At 41.3% G+C, this 21,946-nt stretch overlaps 2 protein-coding genes across 3 annotated transcripts; one reads left to right on the plus strand and one right to left on the minus strand.

The window, feature by feature from the left end:
* Positions 1-1,851: 1,851 nt before the first annotated feature.
* LOC127930050 (phosphatidylcholine transfer protein-like) lies at positions 1,852-9,551 on the minus strand. 2 transcript variants are annotated; one of them, XM_052519072.1, is made up of 6 exons: positions 9,383-9,551; positions 6,925-7,042; positions 3,913-3,992; positions 3,329-3,500; positions 3,088-3,155; positions 1,852-2,545 (listed from the first exon to the last, which is right to left on the minus strand). In XM_052519072.1, exons 1-6 carry the CDS (start codon positions 9,509-9,511, stop codon positions 2,306-2,308), a joined length of 807 nt encoding a protein of 268 aa, XP_052375032.1. In that variant the 5' UTR covers positions 9,512-9,551; the 3' UTR covers positions 1,852-2,305. The 2 variants fall into 2 exon arrangements, with proteins under 2 accessions (XP_052375032.1, XP_052375033.1); XM_052519073.1 differs by having other exon boundaries at positions 1,852-2,570.
* A 2,929-nt stretch (positions 9,552-12,480) lies between these two features.
* LOC118364672 (transmembrane protein 100-like) lies at positions 12,481-12,897 on the plus strand. Its single transcript, XM_052518318.1, has one exon. The coding sequence runs from the start codon at positions 12,481-12,483 to the stop codon at positions 12,895-12,897; it is 417 nt and encodes a 138-aa protein (XP_052374278.1).
* Positions 12,898-21,946: the final 9,049 nt, after the last annotated feature.

Genomic DNA, 21,946 nt, shown 5'->3' on the forward strand with positions numbered 1-21,946 from the left:
ACTTCACAATAACAGCACTTACAGTTGACCGGGGCACTTCTAGCAGGGCAGAAATTTGACGAACACTTCTTGGAAAGATGGCATCCTATGACTGTGTCAGCTTGAAAGTCACTGAGCTCTTCAGTAAGGCCATTCTACTGCCAATGTTTGTCTATGGAGATTGCATGACTGTGTGCTCGATTTTATACACCTGTCAGCAACGGGTGTGGCTGAAATTGCCAAATCCACTCATTTGAAGGGGTGTCCACATACTTTTGTATATATAGTGTACATCATTATTTTATATTAAATACATCAAATGTATATATATATTTACTTTATTTGACCAGGCTATTTAATCCAGTGCATGCCCAATTTCTTTGAGGAAAATTGTCCCTTACATATTGTTGAATCAGTCTTTCCAAATGTGTGGGTGCATTAAAAAAACTACATGGACATTTAAAATCCAATCTGAACAATAAATGGGCTCAAACATCTATAAATGTATAGTTCATTCAAAAGACATTTGAGGATGCATGCTCCACAGCTCATATAGGCTGTGATCACAGAATTATGACATTCTTTGTGTGGGTCTAATCAAGACCAATATGTAATGTAATGAAATCATGTTGCTGTGACATGTTGAGGAGGTAGGAAAATGACCAAATGGTATTACCTTCAGATTATGTAGCCACAACGTTGTGAGAAGGTAATGTCTAGTCATGACCAATAATTACAAATCCATTACGTTGGGGTTGGTCGTGGTTACGCAACGTGTTTGCAGTTCATGTTGCACATTTCATTTTAGACTGGGGTGACATTTTGTTCTATGGTTATCTATAACTCTGCTGTGTGATTAATTATTGACGCCTTGTCAAAGTTACAGGCGCTCTGCCTTAGAAGTCAGAACCTTCAGTATTTTGGGCCCTTTAGTTATTTATTTTTTTACCTTTATCTAACTAGGCAAGTCAGTTAAGAACAAATTCTTATTTTCAATGACGGCCTAGGAACAGTGGGTAAACTGCCTTGTTAAGGGGCAGAACGACAGATTTTACCTCGTTAGTTCGGGGATTCGATCTTGCAGCCTTTCGGTTACTAGTCCACTTTCTCACAACCTACAGTAGGCCTACGATAATAACATCGCTTACTTACAACTAAGCTCCTATACCACCTATGTAGCCAGACAAATTCTATAGGACTCACCATACTCATCACCATCACGGTTCATGAGGTTCGGTTTTTCAGGCCTCGTGGATTCTATCCTGTCGACGAATTTTAAGATAAAAATTGAAAAGTAGGCATAGACTGCTAAACGTAGGCTAGGCTCTACCTTTTTCAGATATCAAGAAATGCCCTGTCAATTTATCTTCAATATAACTAGTATTTACAAAACACATCAGGACTTCCGGTGAGAGAATTGAATTAACAGATACAATGTATCAAATTTGAAAGGTCAAGTAAAGTATATCAACTTCATCACGCAAGATCAGGGCCGCGCGGCGTGAACATGTCATTTTTACCGCAAGGGGGAGCGCGAACCACAGGAACAGTTCATTTCATTGGTCAACGCCAAAAGGTGGAAAATACACTTTTTTAAATATTGTGTTCGATTAAGGTGATAGTCCTGTTTTGAAAAGCGTCTACAGGTTTCAGTCAAATAATGCATGATGCAGTGCTTCATCTCAGCCGTCATTTTATTGATATGTATTAGATAGTAATACACACTGTATCACCTCCACAGAACTGGACCCCTAATTGCAACCACACAAGGATAAAGAGGTATAGGCCTAGCTCTCGTAGATTCAACATATGAATAATTAACTTAAACTATTTCATTATCGTGTTTTTGTTAATTTCAAGTATCACAACAAATCAGTGCAGGCAACTTTTAATGATAGGACAAAATCTTCCTTTTTTAATGTACATTCAAAATGTCCATTAGGGAAATACATATAATTACAGCACTGCATTTCTTCCTATAGACATTAAGGTTTGGAAGTTGATTTGATTTCAGTGCTTAATCACAAGTGCAAAAATGCATATCATTCATTGACTGAACATTCATACATGAAAAAATGTAGGATTTAAAAAACAACATACATTTGACCATAAAAAACAGGAAAATAAAAGGAAAAGCCATTGTAGTCAAAGAAACAGTACTTGTTACAACAGGGGGTAGATCACTACAGATCTCATCCAAGCCCTTACTGTGGGCATGCCCAAAATACAACATTTACATAGGAGTAGGAATTCAGTACCAGATAACTTCAATTGAAATGGATTTTTTTTTATACAACTAATAACTAAACTACAGTACATGCCTCAGTCAGTACCACATCCAGCTGCAGATTACACCACCACCACTTTCACCTATTGACTTCGTAATAAGTCTCCAACCATACCCAAAACACCCACAATGGCCCTCAGACACTGTAAGTGTAGACTTTATTGAACGATGGGTTGAAAAATACAATCCTTGTGGCTTTGATGCGACTTCCCACAAAGGGCGTTCATTTCTTGTTCTTCTGGCAGTAGTTTGAGTAATTGCCACAGGCCTTCTGCATGTCTGTAAGGAAGGCAGGCACACCGCTCTGTTGAAACACGGGGAATAGCTGCCTTTGTCAATGAACTTCATGGATAGACTAGCAGAGTAGACACACCCAAATGGGGCAACCATTGGCATCCTAACACAAAACATCTGCTTGAGATTAACAGCGTGAATAAAGCTTTCCAATTGAGATAACAGGGCATGCTTTGTGGCATTCATAACTGGCAAGTAGATATAAATGTGAGTAAACAAACCATTTTCTTAATTCTATAGTACTCCTTTATTATTACTCTACTATGAATATGTCAGCCATCCCACCAACAGAAAAGATCAGCTGCTACACTCTTAGAAAAACAGGTTCCAAAGGGGTTCTTCAGCTGTCCCCATAGAAGAACCATTCTGGTTCCAGATAGGACACATTTTGGTTCCATGTAGAACCCCCTGTGTACAGGGTTCTACCTGGAACCAAAAGGGTTCTAGCGGGAATCAAAAGGGTTCTGCTATGGAAACAGCCAAAGAACCCAATTAGGTTTTTAGATAGCACTCAGGTCTGAACTCACCTTGGCTGCCCAGTTCACAAGCCAGGTTGGAATATTACCACCAGGGTTATCAAAGTAATTCATGAAGACTGAAAGAAAATAATGCAAATGTAAATGTCTGTCAATAAAAAGCAAGTGACTTCACAGACAGATCCACAACAGATTCAAGTTCAAAACTGAACAGTTTCCCCTATAGACATTTAAATTGGTACTACAGGGATGAGTTCTGATTGGATCTGGTGTACTCTAGAGTGCGCAGTACCTTTAGTGCCACAGGCACCATCACTCTCCATGGCCACAGTCTGCTTGTAGTCATTCACTCGCTGCACCCCACTCTTCTCTGGTAACGGGGACTGTGGGGAGCTCTTAGCCAGGACCACCCAGATCTTCCTGCTGTCCACGTCAACGTCCCTCCGCTCCCTGACGTACACGTACTGAGGTTTACACTGTTAAAGAAGCCTGGTAGAGATAATATGGTCTAATGTGGTCCACACCCTGTGACTGGATCAGTTACTCCTTGAGAAAATATACTGTCCCGTGTTGTCACCTAAAGAACAATACATTTCTCACGTTACTCTTAATACTATAAACCATACTTGATTTCACTTCACCATGTTGGACCCATTGTAAATGTGAAAAGGAGGTGAGAGTGGAAAGCAAGATTGAGACATTGTGGGTGGGTGAATACATAGAACAGGATTGTGTGATATTCTATATGGAGTATGTATTTAGTTTTTTCTTTAAGTTTAAAAAAAATCACAGGCCTATTATTCTTTTACTGAGAAACATGATGACCTGATATCTACAGGTATTATTTATTTGGACATTTTACTTCATTAAGGATACGTCTCTGTTTGACAGAGGAAAAGGGTATTTTACCTCCCAGTAGATTGCTGAATGACCATCATAGTCCTTCTCATGCAGCTCTGCAAAAAACAAAAAGGGCACACACAAAATAAAGCAGTGCTTACATCATGAAACATCAGTCATCTATCATACTATAGGTATTATACTATACTGTCATACTATTCATTACATGATTAAATCATACATCTTCTAGAACACTGGCTGCACTTAGGGGTTAAAAAGGGGTATAGGTATTATATAGAACCAAAAGGGGTTCTTTGAATAACCCCCTTTGATACTAGGTAGAACCCTTTTGGGTTCCATGTAGAACCCCTTCCATAGAGGGTTCTACATGGAACCCCAAAAAGTTCTACCTGGGACCAAAAAGGGTTCTCATATGGGGACAACCGCAGAACCCTTTTGGAACCCTCTTATCGAAGTGTACAGCGCACATCAAGATACATGTGCAAGCAAAGACACCAACAACACTTTCAGAATACAGCATCTATCCAATCTATTGAAATGGCAATTTTATTCAACAACAAAAAGCTTGACGGCAGTCAGGAGCTGAAGCCAAGGATGTGTTTCCAATAAAAAGCCCACTCCACTCTCTCACGCAACAAGTCTCTGGGAGAGGAAAATGTGTTACTTCAGTTAGTTATCATTTCCAGGATATCCATAACCCTGTTGTCTCTTCTTGAAAAAGGACAACAGTACCGTATTTGGAAATCCCAAAACAAGTTATGGCCAATGACTTACGATTTAAACGTGTTAACCCTCGCAAGGCTGCAGGCCCAGACGGCATCCCCAGCCACGCCCTCAGAGCATGCGCAGACCAGCTGGCCGGTGTGTTTACGGACATATTCAATCAATCCCTATACCAGTCTGCTGTTCCCACATGCTTCAAGAGGGCCACCATTGTTCCTGTTCCCAAGAAAGCTAAGGTAACTGAGCTAAACGACTACTGCCCCGTAGCACTCACTTCCGTCATCATTAAGTGCTTTGAGAGACTAGTCAAGGAACATATCACCTCCACCCTACCTGACACCCTAGACCCACTCCAATTTGCTTACCACCCAAATAGGTCCACAGACGATGCAATCTCAACCACACTGCACACTGCCCTAACCCATCTGGACAAGAGGAATACCTATGTGAGAATGCTGTTCATCGACTACAGCTCGGCATTCAACACCATAGTACCCTCCAAGCTCGTCATCAAGCTCGAGAACCTGGGTCTCGACCCCGCCCTGTGCAACTGGACTTCCTGACGGGCCGCCCCCAGGTGGTGAGGGTAGGCAACAACATCTCCACCCCGCTGATCCTCAACACTGGGGCCCCACAAGGGTGCGTTCTGAGCCCTCTCCTGTACTCCCTGTTCACCCAGAAGAAGGCGCAGCAGTGACTCTTCAACCTCAGGAGGCTGAAGAAATTTGGCTTGTCACCAAAAGCACTCACAAACTTCTACAGATGCACAATCGAGAGCATCCTGGCGGGCTGTATCACCGCCTGGTATGGCAACTGCTCCGCCCACAACCGTAAGGCTCTCCAGAGGGTAGTGAGGTCTGCACAACGCATCACCGGGGGCAAACTACCTGCCCTCCAGGACACCTACACCACCCGATGTTACAGGAAGGCCATAAAGATAATCAAGAACAACAACCACCCGAGCCACTGCCTGTTCACCCCGATATCATCCAGAAGGCGAGGTCAGTACAGGTGCATCAAAGCTGGGACCGAGAGACTGAAAAACAGCTTCTATCTCAAGGCCATCAGACTGTTAAACAGCCACCACTAACATTGAGTGGCTGCTGCCAACACACTGACTCAACTCCAGCCACTTTAATAATGGGAATTGATGGGAAATGATGTAAAATATATCACTAGCCACTTTAAACAATGCTACCTAATATAATGTTTACATACCCTACATTATTCATCTCATATGTATACGTATATACTGTACTCTATATCATCTACTGCATCCTTATGTAATACATGTATCACTAGCCACTTTAACTATGCCACTTTGTTTACATACTCATCTCATATGTATATACTGTACTCGATACCATCTACTGTATCTTGCCTATGCTGCTCTGTACCATCACTCATTCATATATCTTTATGTACATATTATTTATCCCCTTACACTGTGTATAAGACAGTAGTTTTGGAATTGTTAGTAGATTACTTGTTGGTTATTACTGCATTGTCGGAACTAGAAGCACAAGCATTTCACTACACTCGCATTAACATCTGCTAACCATGTGTATGTGACAAATAAAGCTTGATTTGAAGATGGAACCTGTTGGTAATTTCTCAGTGGGTCGACAAAACAAAAAAAACTACATTTTCAAGATACAAGCCCTTGAAAGAACATCTTCAAGATCCCTTGTTTGTTCACACAGTCTAGGCTTATTTAAACATTTGATTAAGCACATTAATACACAAAGGACACAACATTAGCTCATGGCTATACCAGAGTGCTAAGTACCCAACTACAACATCAATAGCTACAGTCTATGTCTAAATTCAGGTGGACAGACATGTTACCTGTTGGATACTTTGGGGAGGCAAGAGAGAACAAAAGATGAGAAAAGTTATTAACTGCCAAACGGGCCCTGTGCTCTTGTTGTGATCCTCATGAAAACTGAGATAAAAGGGATTCTTGGTTATGATTGGTTTGATTGGGATAGAAAACAGGAGTGAATGGAAAAGGACAATGGAAAGGTGATGGTTTCAACTATTTTGTGGAGCTCATATTTGAGATAATTAAGTAAGAGTTAAAGGGGCTATACATATGAACAATAACACATGCATAAGTAAGCACCATATAAAACAAGCATTAATATGCAATACCATGTCATCAATACTCAACCAAACTGACAGAATTGAGTTGCTTATGAATGTGTTATGAGTCTTATAAATGGCCCTTATTAGGGGTTGAGTGCGACAAGAGGTTTGAATGGGAAGAAAGTCGATCTAGGGAGAGTTTGCGTAACCCTTTACCTTTGACATATCCATCCCATTGTTTCCGATAGGGCAAGTCCATGTAGACATCAGCACACAGTTCTGGAGTGCAGGTGGCAAGCACTCCAAAGACTTTGTACTCATAAAGTCCAGTTTCCTGTGAACAGCATATGAAAGAAGTTCTCTCTTCCAAATATATACCACACCTACAATGTAACTAATCCCATACCACAGGGCTCTGATTATTGCCAGTTGGAGAAACATGCAACCCTCAAAAATGTGCTGGATTTGCACAGGATATTATTTCTCCAGAAACTTGAGCTGGGGATAGAGTTAGTCAGGGGGTTTAATAAAAAACAAACATGCATTCTGTGAAAAGGTACTGTCTGAGCATGCGGAAAGTTCTAGACTACAATTTGGCACACCATACCCAACAGACACAGCACAAAATGCAATATTTGGCATATTTCTGAGGGTGCCATTCATCCCACTATCTCTAGCCTACAACACCATCATTAAGTTTATTGACGACACAAGAATGGTAGGCCTGATCACCGACAACGATGAGACAGCCTATAGGGAGGAGGTCAGAGACCTGGCAGTGTGATGACAGGATAACAACCTCTCCCTCAACGTGATCAAGACAAAGGAGATGATTGTGGACTACAGGAAAAGGAGGGCCGAGCACGCCCCCATTCTTGACGGGGCTGTATTAGAGCAGGTTGAGAGCTTCAAGTTCCTTGGTGTCCACATCACCAACAAACTGTCATGGTCCAAACACACCAAGACAGTCGTGAAGAGGGCATGACAACACCTACTCCCCCTCAGAAGACTGAAAAGATTTGGCATGGGTCCTCAGATCCTCAAAAAGTCCTACAGCTGCACCATTGAGAGCATGGTTGCATGACCGCCTGGCAACTGCTCAACCTCCGAGTGCAAGGCACTACAGAGGGTAGTGCGTACGGCCCAGTGCATCACTGAGGCCAAGCTTCCTGACATCCAGGACCTCTATACCGCCTGGCGAAATCAGAGGAAGGCCAGGCGGTATCAGAGGAAGGCCAGGCGAAATCAGAGGAAGGCCTGGCGAAATCAGAGGAAGGCCAGGCGGTATCAGAGGAAGGCCAGGCGGTATCAGAGGAAGGCCAGGCGGTATCAGAGGAAGGCCAGGCGGTATCAGAGGAAGGCCAGGCGGTATCAGAGGAAGGCCAGGCGGTATCAGAGGAAGGCCAGGCGGTATCAGAGGAAGGCCAGGCGGTATCAGAGGAAGGCCCTCAAAATTGCCAAAGACTCCAGCCACCCTATTAATAGACTGTCAAAAAGTTAGGTCCAAAGGGCTTCTTAACAGCTTCTACCCCCAAGCCATAAGACTCCTGAACAGCTAACCAAATGGCTACCCAGACTATTTGCACTGACCCCCTCATCCCCCCATATTTTTACGCTGCTGCTACTCTCTATTTATTATCTATGTACAGTCACTTTACCTCTACCTACATGTACATATTACCTCAATTACCTCGACTAACCTGTGCCCCTGCACGTTGACTTTGTACCGGTACCCCCTGTGTACAGCCTCGTTACTATGATTGTTGTTCATTAATTATTTGTTATTTTCTTAATTAGTATTTCTTTATTGTTTACTTCAGTTTATTTAGTAAATACTTTCTTTACACTGCATTGTTGGTTAAGGGCTTGTAGGTAAGCATTTCACCCTAAGGTCTATATACACCTGTTGTATTCGGCACGTGACAAATAACATTTGATGATTTGATTTGTATTTTTCTTTTAAACCTAGCACAAAAATGAATCATTGTAACTGTGTGGTCAAATATAGTCAAAATGTTTGCCTTGGGGAAAGTTGAGAAAATTAAAGTGTTTCTTTCCAGGCATAATGCAAGGCATTATCGCTGGGATGTGAGGTAACAGGGCCTGGCCTATGTTGAATTTTCTTTTAGGTAAAGTGTTTTTTAGGTGTTAAGCCTTGTTAAAATATGCTTAAATTACTGAAATACAAAAAAGCGATCATAATTGTGTTGAATTGCGGAGGTAAATTGTGCCAAAAGGCCACTTTTTTTTGGACAAGCTACAGTATGCTTTCAAAACTAATGTTTACATTAATTCTGAATGGCTCAACTTACCACACTCTCCCCTACTCAATCATCAATATGACGTTTAAAACACTTTAGTTGATGATAACGACTTCCGCATTTTGCCAGTGGCCTGTTGCTCGAGTCTAACGCAGGCTACTCACAAAATCTTCTATGCTATTTCATGTAAATGTCCTTTTCGACGTGAAAATAATACAACGTATGAAACGTGAAAATAGTCTACGTGCGAGCACATCCAACAGATCGATGCCAGTGCGTCATTCAATCACGCCAATCGGCATAATCACAATGAATAAACTATTACTTCGCCAGCTAACGACGCTAACCGCCGATAAGCTAACACAGCAGTTTTCACTTTCTATTCCTGTCTCAAAACATTAATTTAAATGTACCTTGTCATACAGCCGGTAGATTTTGACACCCATAGTCTCTGTGAAAAACTCCCATTCCCCCTCCAACTGAGGTTTATCTAATTCCTTCCATGCCTCCATAAATTCCTCATCTGTAAAGTGCAGCGACATGTTTTCAAACTGTGCTCTGACATTTGATCATGTGATCTATGACTCCGTGGTGCGCTTCAGACGCCGTGCGTGCGCTGAAGTGCGTCAGTCGTTCCAGTGATATACTTAGAATCACTATCTATTTATTTTTGTGATTGAAATTGTATTGTGTGTGTGTGTGTGTGTGTGTGTGTGTGTGTGTGTGTGTGTGTGTGGTTAATAACTATCTGCACTGTAATGTTTTTGGAATGCTCCTTTGTCTATCCCACTTCCAAATTGAAGTGCCATCCAAGGAAACATTTAATTTGGAAGCACTGACCATCTCCAATTACAATAGAGAGGAAACATAATCTGTAATGCTTTGTGTCCTGCTAGTGCCCTGTCTCAGTTGCTTGTTGATGGTTATTCTGCGGTTAACCACTCCCATTCCATTCAGAAATCCCAAAACTGTAGTCTATTTCAAATATAGGATAAGCTACATCTGGTGGTTTTAATAAAATATATCAATGCCTTTAGGAACTTCCAGAGGTAGAACCGTGGATCTGTGGTTTAGCATCCTTTGCACTCTTCAGGCGATTTCAGCATTTACATATGCCACTGATTGAAGGTATGCCCAAATGATAATCACTCTAAAATATGTCACTCCATAAGTGCCTCTGAGGGATAGTTTAGAGATATGTCAAATGACTAAAATCAGTTTTCCAGCCGGACAGTATATGGTCCAGCTAAGGGTTGTGGAAGAGCCATGATTTCCCATTGCCACTGTCTCTTTTTGGGAAGGGATTTACTGCAGGAAGGAAAGGACAAGACAACACCCTGTATCACATTACTATGTATCAGATCTGTCTTGGGGAACACTTGTGTTACAAGCAGTAGGCATATCCCATCCACAGGCCCTGGTGGCTGCCATTGGATCACAGGCATAGATAGCATGGGTGTGTGACAGCATGAATTTCCAGACACATAGGTCCTATGAACCATGGTCCCAGTTTAATAGACCATATGTCAATCATCTTAGAGAGTCCCTTGTTTTAATAAAAAATAACCAAACATGAAGATATGTGCATGGATACTATTGTAGGCTCAAGTGTGTGTGTTTGTATGTTGTATGTGTTTGTATGTTTGTGTGTGTATATTTGTTTGTAATGATGTGATAATATTGTAATATGTCAACTGCTATAACTCATCTTCGTATTAGCCAACATCTGCTTCAAAGGCCTAATGCGCAGTTCTAGGCTATATAAATGTGTCTGGACATCCCAACAGCTGTGCTTCATTTTGGCCCTGCCTTAGTCAAAAGAGGTTAAAAGGTCCCCCTCCTCTGAAGCCAAGATAATAATAAAAACCTGTGGCCCGCTGTTGGTTCACCCCACCCCCATAGCCACCGATATTCTACAAACGTGCTTGCAATGCAAGAAGATGGCAGTCAAACAGTCGTTTTCTTACACAGGAGGAAACGCACCGGGGACATCCGATGAATGGGAGTCAAATTCCAACACAGCGTTTACGGTGCGAGCTGTAGACTGGCTGAGCGAAGTGGAGAGTGAAACTGTGTTCTGGACCTACACATTGAATCTGGTTTATAATTAAATGTACACAAAGACGGAGGGGAGTCCCACTTGTGTCGGCTTTTGAAAGTATACGGAGTTACTGGAATACAAAAGCGTATTACAGTCCATGTTTTATTAATCGATGGGCAAAAACACATTTTAAACGGTGCGGGCATGGACATTGCGTGCAAGGTAAGTTTAAACACTTCGTTAGACACTTATCGAACATGCTGATTTTTTTCTTCATCACACAATATTCACTGTGTGTTTATCGGAAGTTGGCCCACGCGTAAAACTCGATCTCTCCAACACAAACACTTTTCCTCAAACATGATATGTTCCCTTTTATGTAATCATTATAACAACTTGAGATAACGTGTTTATATATGGTAGGTAGACTATGCATGTGGCACAGCTAAGGCTACAATATTTTCCATTACTAACTTTCTAGACACATTGAAATTCAATTCAAACATAACACCCCTTATAGCAAAACCGCATGATTTTACATGTGAAAATGTGTTTTTGTAACATTTCACATATGTAGTTTCATGTTATCTATCACATGTTGCTTTACTTGTTGTCGCATGTTATCACATTAACTTCACATACTATCACATGTGATCACATGAAAACATGTGTTTTTGGAACACTTCACATGTTCACATGTGAAATGAATGTATTTTTTCTATCAGGGACCTCATCAACAAAGGTTACTATAATAAAGGACTAGGCCTATTACAATAAATAGGCTATAAGTTAAATATATTCCATATAGAATATCAATTGCAAAAGTTCTACAATTTTGCACTCGGCCTATTAGAGTAATACATTTCTAAGATGTTATGACATGGACTAATGTTTTATAACAAGCATCTTGAATTACATTTTTTATTATATTTTCTAAGTTTCCAGACATGGAGAAAGAATGACTGCTTGTGAAATTGCTGATGATTTTGAGGCTGCTCGGATTACACAGAGTAGTTTGTAATGCCATCTCCCACTCTCTCCAGGGAATGTGACAGCTTGTGCAAGGTTGAGTGGTTCTGCGTCATTCAGCCAATTTCTGACTTTGTTGGGCCAGAGGCTAGCATTGTGCAAGGAGGTTGCCTGGAGTTACTAAGTGCCAAATGAAGGCTCATGTCTTAAGCTGTCAACAATTCCGACTGAGGCCATGTGCATGCACATAATAGCTACTTAAATTATTGTTTAGGCCTATGTTATTATGTCCAGTGAGGCTACAATTGGGCAACATGTTGAGGAACATATGGATTTTGACACTCCCTTCAGTATGACATAACAAATTATATATTTCTTCACATAGATTGGGACACGCTGACAGAACAACCTCAGGATATAAAAAGTGAAGACCCATCTGTGGTTAAAGTGAGGATCCATCTGTGGTTGGAAAGAAGCAAAACTTTGATGCTGGATCCTGCGATGCCAGAGGAACCCAGTAAAGACACCATGACAGTGGCAGCAGCCCCAGAAAGAGCTGTCGTGGAGAAGGCCAACATCAATGACCACACTCCGACTGTGACTATAGTAGCTATCCCTTTGGTCACTGAAATCCAACTGAATGCGGCCACAGGTGGTGCAGAACTCTCCTGCTATCGTTGCACAGTGCCGTTTGGCGTGGTCATTCTCATTGCCGGTATCGTGGTCACTTCTGTGGCCTACAGCTTCAACTCACATGGGTCCACCATCTCCTACTTTGGGCTGGTGCTACTATCTGTTGGACTGGTGCTATTGGCACTAAGTGCGGTATGCTGGAAGATGAGACTTGAGAGAAAGAAGGAGAGGCGGAGGGAAAGCCAAACTGCACTGGTTGCAAACCAGAGGAGCATCTTTGCATGAAGGGAAAGACTGATCAGCAGGAGAAAAATAAGTCTGTGATATGTTTGGGTGCGAGAGGAAACAGAGGTAGTGATCAATTTGAAAGCAGAGTGGAGACAGCTGTATCCAGATGTTTTCATGACTGACCAACGTCTATGTGGTGAGTCGTTGCCCTGCAAAGCTTTGACCTCAGACTATCTCTAGGCTAAGCAAGTCAAAACGTCTTAGCTTTCATGAAGTTGTTGGGTTTTTAATCTGTCAAACAGACTGGTCACATCTGGGAAGCTGGGCAGACAGCCAAACTGAATGTATCAAAATTAAGACAAATTACCACTGTACAAAGCAATGGAGAGGATGTTTCCCATTAATCTACTGTTGCATCTGGTGTCTTAGTTTTACTGGGAGGGATAGTGGTCTAAAAGGAGGGGGACATGGGAAAATCCAGAACAATGAATCATGTTTCATTTACTATGTTTTAGGCATAACATCTCATAAAAAGTCTGATTGTTCCTTTTCATTTCACACAGAATTATGTTCAATTACCTGACATGGGAATATGGTACTTACAGTGAGGGGGGAAAGTATTTTATCCCCTGCTGATTTTGTATGTTTTCCCACTGACAAAGAAATGATCAGTCTATAATTTTAATGGTAGGTTTATGTGAACTGTGAGAGACAGAATAACAACAAAAAAATCCAGAAAAATGCATGTCAAAAATGTTATAAATTGATTTGCATTTTAATGAGGGAAATAAGTATTTGACCCCTCTGCTAAACTTGACTTAGTACTTGGTGGCAAAACCCTTGTTGGCAATCATAGAGGTCAGACGTTTCTTGTAGTTGGCCACCAGGTTTGCACACATCTCAGGATTGAGCCACTCCTTTGTTGCCTTGGCCGTGTGTTTTGGGTCATTGTCATGCTGGAATACCCATCCACGATACATTTCCAATGCCCTGGCTGAGGGAAGGAGGTTCTCACCCAAGATTTGACGGTACATGACCCCTTCCATCGTCCCTTTGATGCGGTGAAGTTGTCCTGTCCCCTTAGCAGAAAAACACCCCCAAAGCATAATGTTTCCACCTCCATGTTTGACGGTGGGGATGGTGTTCTTGGTGTCATAGGCAGCATTCCTCCTCCTCCAAACACGGCGAGTTGAGTTGATGCCAACAAGCTCCATTTTGGTCTCATCTGACCACAATATGTTCATTGGCAAACTTCAGACGGGCATGTATATGTGCTTTCTTGAGCAGGGGGACCTTGCGGGCGCTGCAGGATTTCAGTCCTTCACGGCGTAGTGTGTTTCCAATTGTTTTCTTGGTGACTATGGTCCCAGCTGCCTTGAGATTATTGACAAGATCCTCCCGTGTAGTTCTGGGCTGATTCCTCACCGTTATCATGATCATTGCAACTCCACGAGGTGAGATCTTGCATGGAGCCCCAGGCCGAGGGAGATTGACAGTTCTTTTGTTTCTTCCATTTGCGAATAATTGCACCAACTTTTGTCACCTTCTCACCAAGCTGCTTGGCGATGGTTTTGTAGCCCATTCCAGCCTTGTGTAGGTCTACAATCTTGTCCCTGACACCATTGGAGAGCCCTTTGGTCTTGGCCATGGTGGAGAGTTTGGAATTGGATTGATTGCTTCTGTGGACAGGTGTCTTTTATACAGGTAACAAACTGAGATTAGGAACACTCCCTTTAAGAGTGTGCTCCTAATCTCAGCTCGTTACCTGTACAAAAGACACCCGGGAGCCAGAAATCTTTCTGATTGAGAGGGGGTCAAATACTTATTTCCCTCATTAAAATGCAAATCAATTTATAACATTTTTGACATGTGTTTTTCTGGATTTGTTTGTTGTTATTCTGTCTCTCATGGTTCAAATAAACCCACCATTAAAATTATAGATGGATCATTTCTTTGTCAGTGGAGAAACGTACAAAATTCCCCTGACTGTACATGTTAATATGTAATGATATATATTGGAATTATGGGGACACAAAAATGTGTTGTTTTTGTTTGATGTTTATTATCGTATTCTCTGAAACAAGTCGAGCTCAGAGATAAAGTAAATTAGATGTCACACAGTAATTATTGATAGTACCTATGATGTACCTATTATGTTATAGGTAGTATTGCATTATGAGGGAATATGATTATTGACTAAATGTAACTTACATCGAATTAACCTTTATTAAGTATTCTCCGTAAGCACTTTGTTCCACACCATGACTAACATGGTGTTCTATGTAACTATGACGACAAGATTATTTGGAATTACTAGCATCTTGCCACAGTCTTGTTGTCACTACAGTACTTGCCAATGTCAGTAAATGTATTTCATATGTTGAGCGATATGAAATGTTCTAGTATTTTATTTCACTTTAATATAATAATTTTTATGTATGACTTCTCTGTTAACAGTACATCAATTGTTAATAGGTTATAGTGAGGTTTAATAAACTCTCATCTATATTTAAACATTTCATTTGTGTCCGTTTTCATGATCCAAAGGTTCACTATGTATGTATTCTGAAGAGAACAGTTGATATATAGGGGAGAAGTCGAAGTGTTCCATGAGACAGTCTGGCTCATATCAGCTATTAGCTTGACATATCAAATTAAATGATCTTTCTGTTTAACACAACCACACATGGTCTATTTCAGCTTTGGGGGTTTTTAATGACTGAAATGACATAATAGAATGTCTCTCACTTAATGTATTTGTCAAAGAAGAAAGAGTAGGGCATAACTGCTAAAAGCAGATAAGTGGTGTGACTTGAACATTCAATAGTGAATTGAAGGAAGTGTGTCTTTCTCTCCTGACGTACACCACTAAGTCCAACTCCTTATCCTGGGGTTCCATTGTGTATTCAACCTCATGCACTTGTTCTGCCCTTTGTTGATTGTTTGAACTGCTTTGAGGGCAGGTTTTCCTAGGATTACATTTCATTCATCTGCAGTGAATGAAATGTGTTCGTGATAAGGATAATAAATATTGTTTATGTATTATATAAATAAGTTACAGTATTAATATCTACTTAATATTTTTTTCTAATATTACAATGTATGAACTATTTGTTGTTGTTTTGTACCTCTGTCAGGATCAAATTATGTAGCTGCCAAAGGTGACATCACTGTATACTTTGACAGCTGAGAAATCACTTCCACCGTTTCTTCCACTATATAGTAAAGTCCAAATAATCTGCATAACAGTGCTCAGTTGGCCAACAGAATCAATACTTAATTCTACCTTCCAATACATACATTCCCAAAGGTAAAAGGGAGTTGAACTCTCCTGTTTGACTTGGTTTAAAATAGCACAGACTCTGAGGTATATTTATAGGCAGCATTTGCGTTGCTATGTGTCCCTGTGACACCAGACACTACAACTAAATGGTTTGCTTGCGTCAGAGGAGCACCTACAACACACTTTGTCACTTTTGAGGGCGAACCTTACCCCACGCATAGGGAAGCTCCTTATAGGGGGAGAAAGGAGTCATTCAGACACCTGACTCTGAGACCAAATGTTAATCACTTAGTAAGATGTGTCCCTTTTCCGCATGACAGGTTACCAGCAGCTAGGGCTAAGAAGCAGTAAAGTTGGAAAAAAGGGGTGACCTGATATGGGATTTAACAGGTGCTCTCCACAACCGTACCCTCTTTCTGAATTTGGTGTACATCACTTTTTTTTGTTCCAGTGACTGCCAAGCAGATAATTATGTTTATGAATAAGACAAAAGTGAGATTGGATGAAATTATTTGAATTGAATCGAAGAAGCCCATAATGACTAGCTGTTACAAGCCAGAATGGGATGAGCACAATTAAAAGTAATGAGGCCAACATTACAGGGATCATTTTCAGTCAGTTACCTCCAATCAATTACTTGATAAAAAAAACAGAGAAGCATGACTTAACCATAAACAGCTTGAAATAATCAAAATATGTGGTACCAGAGGAGCAAAGGGCTTATTTATGACAGCTTCTATTTCAAATGACGTCCAATCAATGACCCTGGTAGACCTGGAATATAAGGTCAATGTTTTATAAATATTATTTTCATCGTTGCTTGTGAGCTCACCCTGTTATCATCAGGCTGTTAGGGCTGTTGGTGTAAAGGAAGACAAATTCTCACATTAGGTGTCTGCACACAAATAAGACTGCTCATGTTCTTGAACAGTCCTGCCCAAATGGAAAAACAGCTAACCATATCCTAATAACTGTGGATTATTCACTTGAAAACAGTGTTACAAATATTCACTTCAAGAGATACGTTGCTGTTATGATATTAGACCTGGGTTTCTGATCAATGTGAAACTGTCATTTTAAGTATTCTGTGGTCAGAGCTTCTCATATGTCCAAACCATTGTAAATGGTTTTAAGTTGCTCTACGGGGGCTGGTGGGTTAAAGAGATGGAGAGTGACTGTTTAATTGCTCTACAAGGGCTGGTGGGTTAAAGAGATGGAGAGTGACTGTTTAGTTGCTCTACAAGGGCTGGTGGGTTAAATAGATGGAGAGTGACTGTTTAGTTGCTCTACAAGGGCTGGTGGGTTAAATAGATGGAGAGTGACTGTTTAGTTGCTCTACAAGGGCTGGTGGGTTAAATAGATGGAGAGTGACTGTTTAGTTGCTCTACAAGGGCTGGTGGGTTAAAGAGATGGAGAGTGACTGTTTAGTTGCTCTACAAGGGCTGGTGGGTTAAATAGATGGAGAGTGACTGTTTAGTTGCTCTACAAGGGCTGGTGGGTTAAATAGATGGAGAGTGACTGTTTAGTTGCTCTACAAGGGCTGGTGGGTTAAATAGATGGAGAGTGACTGTTTAGTTGCTCTACAAGGGCTGGTGGGTTAAATAGATGGAGAGTGACTGTTTAGTTGCTCTACAAGGGCTGGTGGGTTAAAGAGATGGAGAGTGACTGTTTAGTTGCTCTACAAGGGCTGGTGGGTTAAAGAGATGGAGAGTGACTGTTTAATTGCTCTACGGGGGCTGGTGGGTTAAAGAGATGGAGAGTGACTGTTTAATTGCTCTACAAGGGCTGGTGGGTTAAATAGATGGAGAGTGACTGTTTAGTTGCTCTACAAGGGCTGGTGGATTAAATAGATGGAGAGTGACTGTTTAGTTGCTCTACAAGGGCTGGTGGGTTAAAGAGATGGAGAGTGACTGTTTAATTGCTCTACAAGGGTCTGTTGGTTAAAGAGCTGGGGAGTGACTGTTTAGTTGCTCTACAAGGGCTGGAGGGTTAAAGAGCTGGAGAGTGCGTCAGCCACCTTTCCCCTGGCGGATTGGCCCATGTCACTACTTCCTCTGTAAACTCACCCCACCTGACACTCAGTGACCATGGGCACAGGCCAGCTGATGCAGGAAACAATAGACAGCTTGCCTGCTTATCAGACACAATCCTCCCATTTCTTGAACGTGAGCAGTTCTTTGATGGTTGTGTCAGTGGATACAACAAAAGTGGAACCTTGGCAATCAGGAGAGAGTTTTGATTAGATTGTTGCAGCAGTAGCTTGTAAGAATGCTTGCCTTCCCAAATGTTCACTGTCAGAAATATTTGCTCACTTGGCGTTTCAAACTTTTAAGCTTGTGCCTCTGCTGAATTTCAACATTGGCCCATGTTTTTGATAACTGAAAGAGCAACCACTGAAACACTGCTAAATTCCATGTATTGGTTCAGCCCTTCAAAAAAATTCCAATCTATATTTCAAGCACCTCATCAAGCAATGTTTTCTTCCTGCTCCCTTTGAAAGGTACTAAGTGCACACCCTCCAAGATAAATACATGGCTTATCAAAAAGTATTTCAAGGCAATAGCTAACCCCAATTTTGGTGGTAGTTACCTTAAACAAATTATTATTGTGATAGCTGGGAGAGGATATGTCACGATCTTTATAATGAGTGGACCAAGATGCAGTGTGGTATGGTTCCATCCTCTTGATTAGGTAGTGAAACTCAAAGAAAACAAGAAAACGCAAACCGAAACATTACGCTCAGGTAGTGCTCGCAGACAACTATACATAGACAAGATCCCACAAAACACAAAGGGGAAATGGCTGCCTAAATATGATCCCCAATCAGAGACAACGATAAACAGCTGCCTCTGATTGGGAACCATACCAGGCCAACATAGAAATATAAATCACCTAGATTACCCACCCTAGTCACACCCCGACCTAACCAACATAGAGAATAAAAAGCTTTCTATGGTCAGGGCGTGACAGGGTAAACATAATAATAACTTTTTATTGGAAGAAATCCAGACTACATCCATTATCCAAGAAGCACATTTTACCTTAAAAGGAACAGAAAAGCCACTATGGCATTCACAACAGTTATTTCACTGGCACTGCCCAAGACTGTCTTTTCTTTCATGCTGTGCCAACAGCTCTCAAAGAGGTGTCTGAAGTGCTGCCTGCCCGCTGCCTCTAGGGTCCTAACCCATGGCATGTCCTCATTCCCATGCACACTGGAGGTAAAGCCCTTCCTGACAAACTCAACAACTCTGAGGGATAGAGGATGCACTGGATCGTCATTAAATCTCAGTTCAACCCAAAATTTCCCACTGTTGTTTAAAAAAAAACTCAAGTACTGCTTTTTAAAGCCTTTTTAAAACTGTAGAGTTCTTCACCCTCTTGTATCTGGCAGTTTAACTTGAGTTTTGAATCTTGATTCACCTTGACATGAACAACTCTCAGCAGAGTAAAATAAGTCTGAACAGCAAACAACGCAAGATCAATAGACACTGTGACGTTATTGAGTCTGGACATTGTGTAGAACCTTGGAAGGGTGGTGGGTCAGGGCCTCTAGAAACAATTATTTTTGTTTTGTATTATTTCCCTAAATTATTATTTAGACTACAGGGCTCTCTTCAGCCATAACAAAAGGCCATCTTGACTGATACAATCTTGACGATTGAAGCAGCTGCAGCTCCCCCAATGCCCAACAACGACCAACTGTTGAACGAGCACATTCATCTTCTAATCGATTGTGCTGTGCAGTATTTTACCTCTTGTCTCCTTGTCGCCAGCCACCCTTCTGTCTCTCTCCCCACAGACTTCCTAATTAAACCAAGGAGTGTACTGCTAACAGGGTTTTCCCTTTGTTTCTCTTCCCTCATCAAGACCTCTCTCAAACATAGTGAGCCTCAACCAGCTGCCTGCTGGAAAAGGGTGAAAATGATTCCCATCATGCAACAAAGACGGAAGGACGTCAAAACGGCACAAAGGGAAACCACAAAAGTGACATCCTATCGTGACTGTATTGTTGACTCCGTCAAGCATGAAGATACATTTAATCCATTTGTCTGAAAAGAGGAATGAGAAAAGACATGGTCAGAGTTTGGTTTCACTGTGATACATAATACAGGATATTTGGCCGAATTCCTGTTGAACCATGGTGTATGTTGTATCTTGTGATTTACAATGCATTGCAAAAAACTTAGAGAGATAAGTAGTATGAACAAGGCAGTGACGGATATGTTATTCATGGTCAATATGTTGGCTCAATGTTGATCTTGAAAGAAGTTCTCACCCTGAAACAATCTAATCCTCGTACCCTTGTTGGAACAACAGAGGAACAATCACTCCTGTCACGGTGTAAAAGACCAGCAGGGCTGTTTCATGTCAATCTCTGACACCAACAGGAAAAAAGCGACTTCCACAGTGTTTACCAACTCTGCCTCAGGAAATCTGTTTGTAATCTGCAAATTCTCCTTTGAAACCAGGGATTGGGAAACAGCTGTAAGAGCTATCTTTTAATCAGTGTTCATTTTTTGCACTTCCACCTTAATTAGTGTGTGTGTGTGTGTGTGTGTGTGTGTGTGTGTGTGTGTGTGTGTGTGTGTGTGTGTGTGTGTGTGTGTGTGTGTGTGTGTGTGTGTGTGTGTGTGTGTGTGTGTGTATATATATGTATATATGTGTGTGTGTGTGTGTGTGTGTGTGTGTGTGTGTGTGTGTGTGTGTGTGTGTGTGTGTGTGTGTGTGTGTGTGTGTGTGTGTGTGTGTGTGTGTGTGTGTGTGTGTGTGTGTGTGTGTGTGTGTGTGTGTGTGTGTGTGTGTGTGTGTGTGTGTGTGTGTGTGTGTGTGTGTGTGTGTGCGCACACGTGCGTGTGTGCATGCATGTATGCAAATGCTCATTACAGAAGTATTTGAGAAAAATACACAATGCAGATTAAAACTGCACCCCCTCATTGATCAAATAATAGACAATATGCCAAAGTACATGTGCTGCAAAAGGATATGTATTTTTAAATCACAAAACAGTGGATAAAAACTCAATGATTAATATGTCTCCTGTGTCTAGAATATCAGTTTACTGTAAAGAAACATTGTGGACAGTGAGTTAATGCTGGAAGACCTCAAGCGCAATTGGTTAGACTGCAATAATACATGCAAGGTGTTCACTCTTTCCAGTACCATATTCTTGTATGTGCCAAGAAACATCTTGGCAAGCATGGCCAGTCTTTTTCCCCTAAGTAAATTAACTAAATAATTGGAATGGTTCAGGGAGGAAATGACAAGGTGTGTCTGACACAGCTGCAGAGGTCATTTAACAAACACAATGATGTCATGGGAAGTAGCTTCTTCACAGCACTTGGTTTCCTTTCATCTGAACAGCTGAGCTACTTTGTAAATGGTTGTATTTTCCTCTATAGGCGTTCAAAAACTCCATTGCATAGATCTTTTTGAATGGTAAGTAGAAACTTCTACTTCTGCTGTTGGTTAGGTTACCAGGTTAGGTTATTCCTCAACAGATAAACTAATACAGTTTATGCTATAAATGTATTGATCTTTGGGGGAAAATGAAAAAATGTCGAGGGAATAATCTAAACGCTTCATCCTTGAATGCATTAATGGAGACCAAGACAGAAATATATATTTATTTACCTTCTTCTGCCCTTATGTAACATGAAGTGAAAGCCCAGAGGCTCTCCTATTTGCCACGCTCTGTCAAGTAACTTTCACACCCAGAAGCTATGGCCCCATAAACCAGCTTGGGAGCCTAGGACTTGGTCAGACCTGGTCACACAGAGCACAACAAGGGAATGTGGCCCAGCTGAGAGTAGTGGGACCCTA

Source organism: Oncorhynchus keta, chromosome 5 (genome assembly GCF_023373465.1).
Source record: "Oncorhynchus keta strain PuntledgeMale-10-30-2019 chromosome 5, Oket_V2, whole genome shotgun sequence".
In the NCBI taxonomy this organism is placed as follows: Eukaryota; Metazoa; Chordata; class Actinopteri; order Salmoniformes; family Salmonidae; genus Oncorhynchus; species Oncorhynchus keta.

Coding starts and splice junctions, on each gene's coding strand:
- LOC127930050 (XM_052519072.1), bottom strand. CDS start 9,511: ATGTCGCTGCACTTTACAGATGAGGAATTTATGGAGGCATGGAAGGAA. Junction 7,043..9,382: donor TCTACCGGCTGTATGACAAG/GTACATTTAAAT, acceptor TGCTGTTCACAG/GAAACTGGACTTTATGAGTA. Junction 3,501..3,912: donor TTCCTCTGTCAAACAGAGAC/GTATCCTTAATG, acceptor TGTAAACCTCAG/TACGTGTACGTCAGGGAGCG.
- LOC118364672 (XM_052518318.1), top strand. CDS start 12,481: ATGCCAGAGGAACCCAGTAAAGACACCATGACAGTGGCAGCAGCCCCA.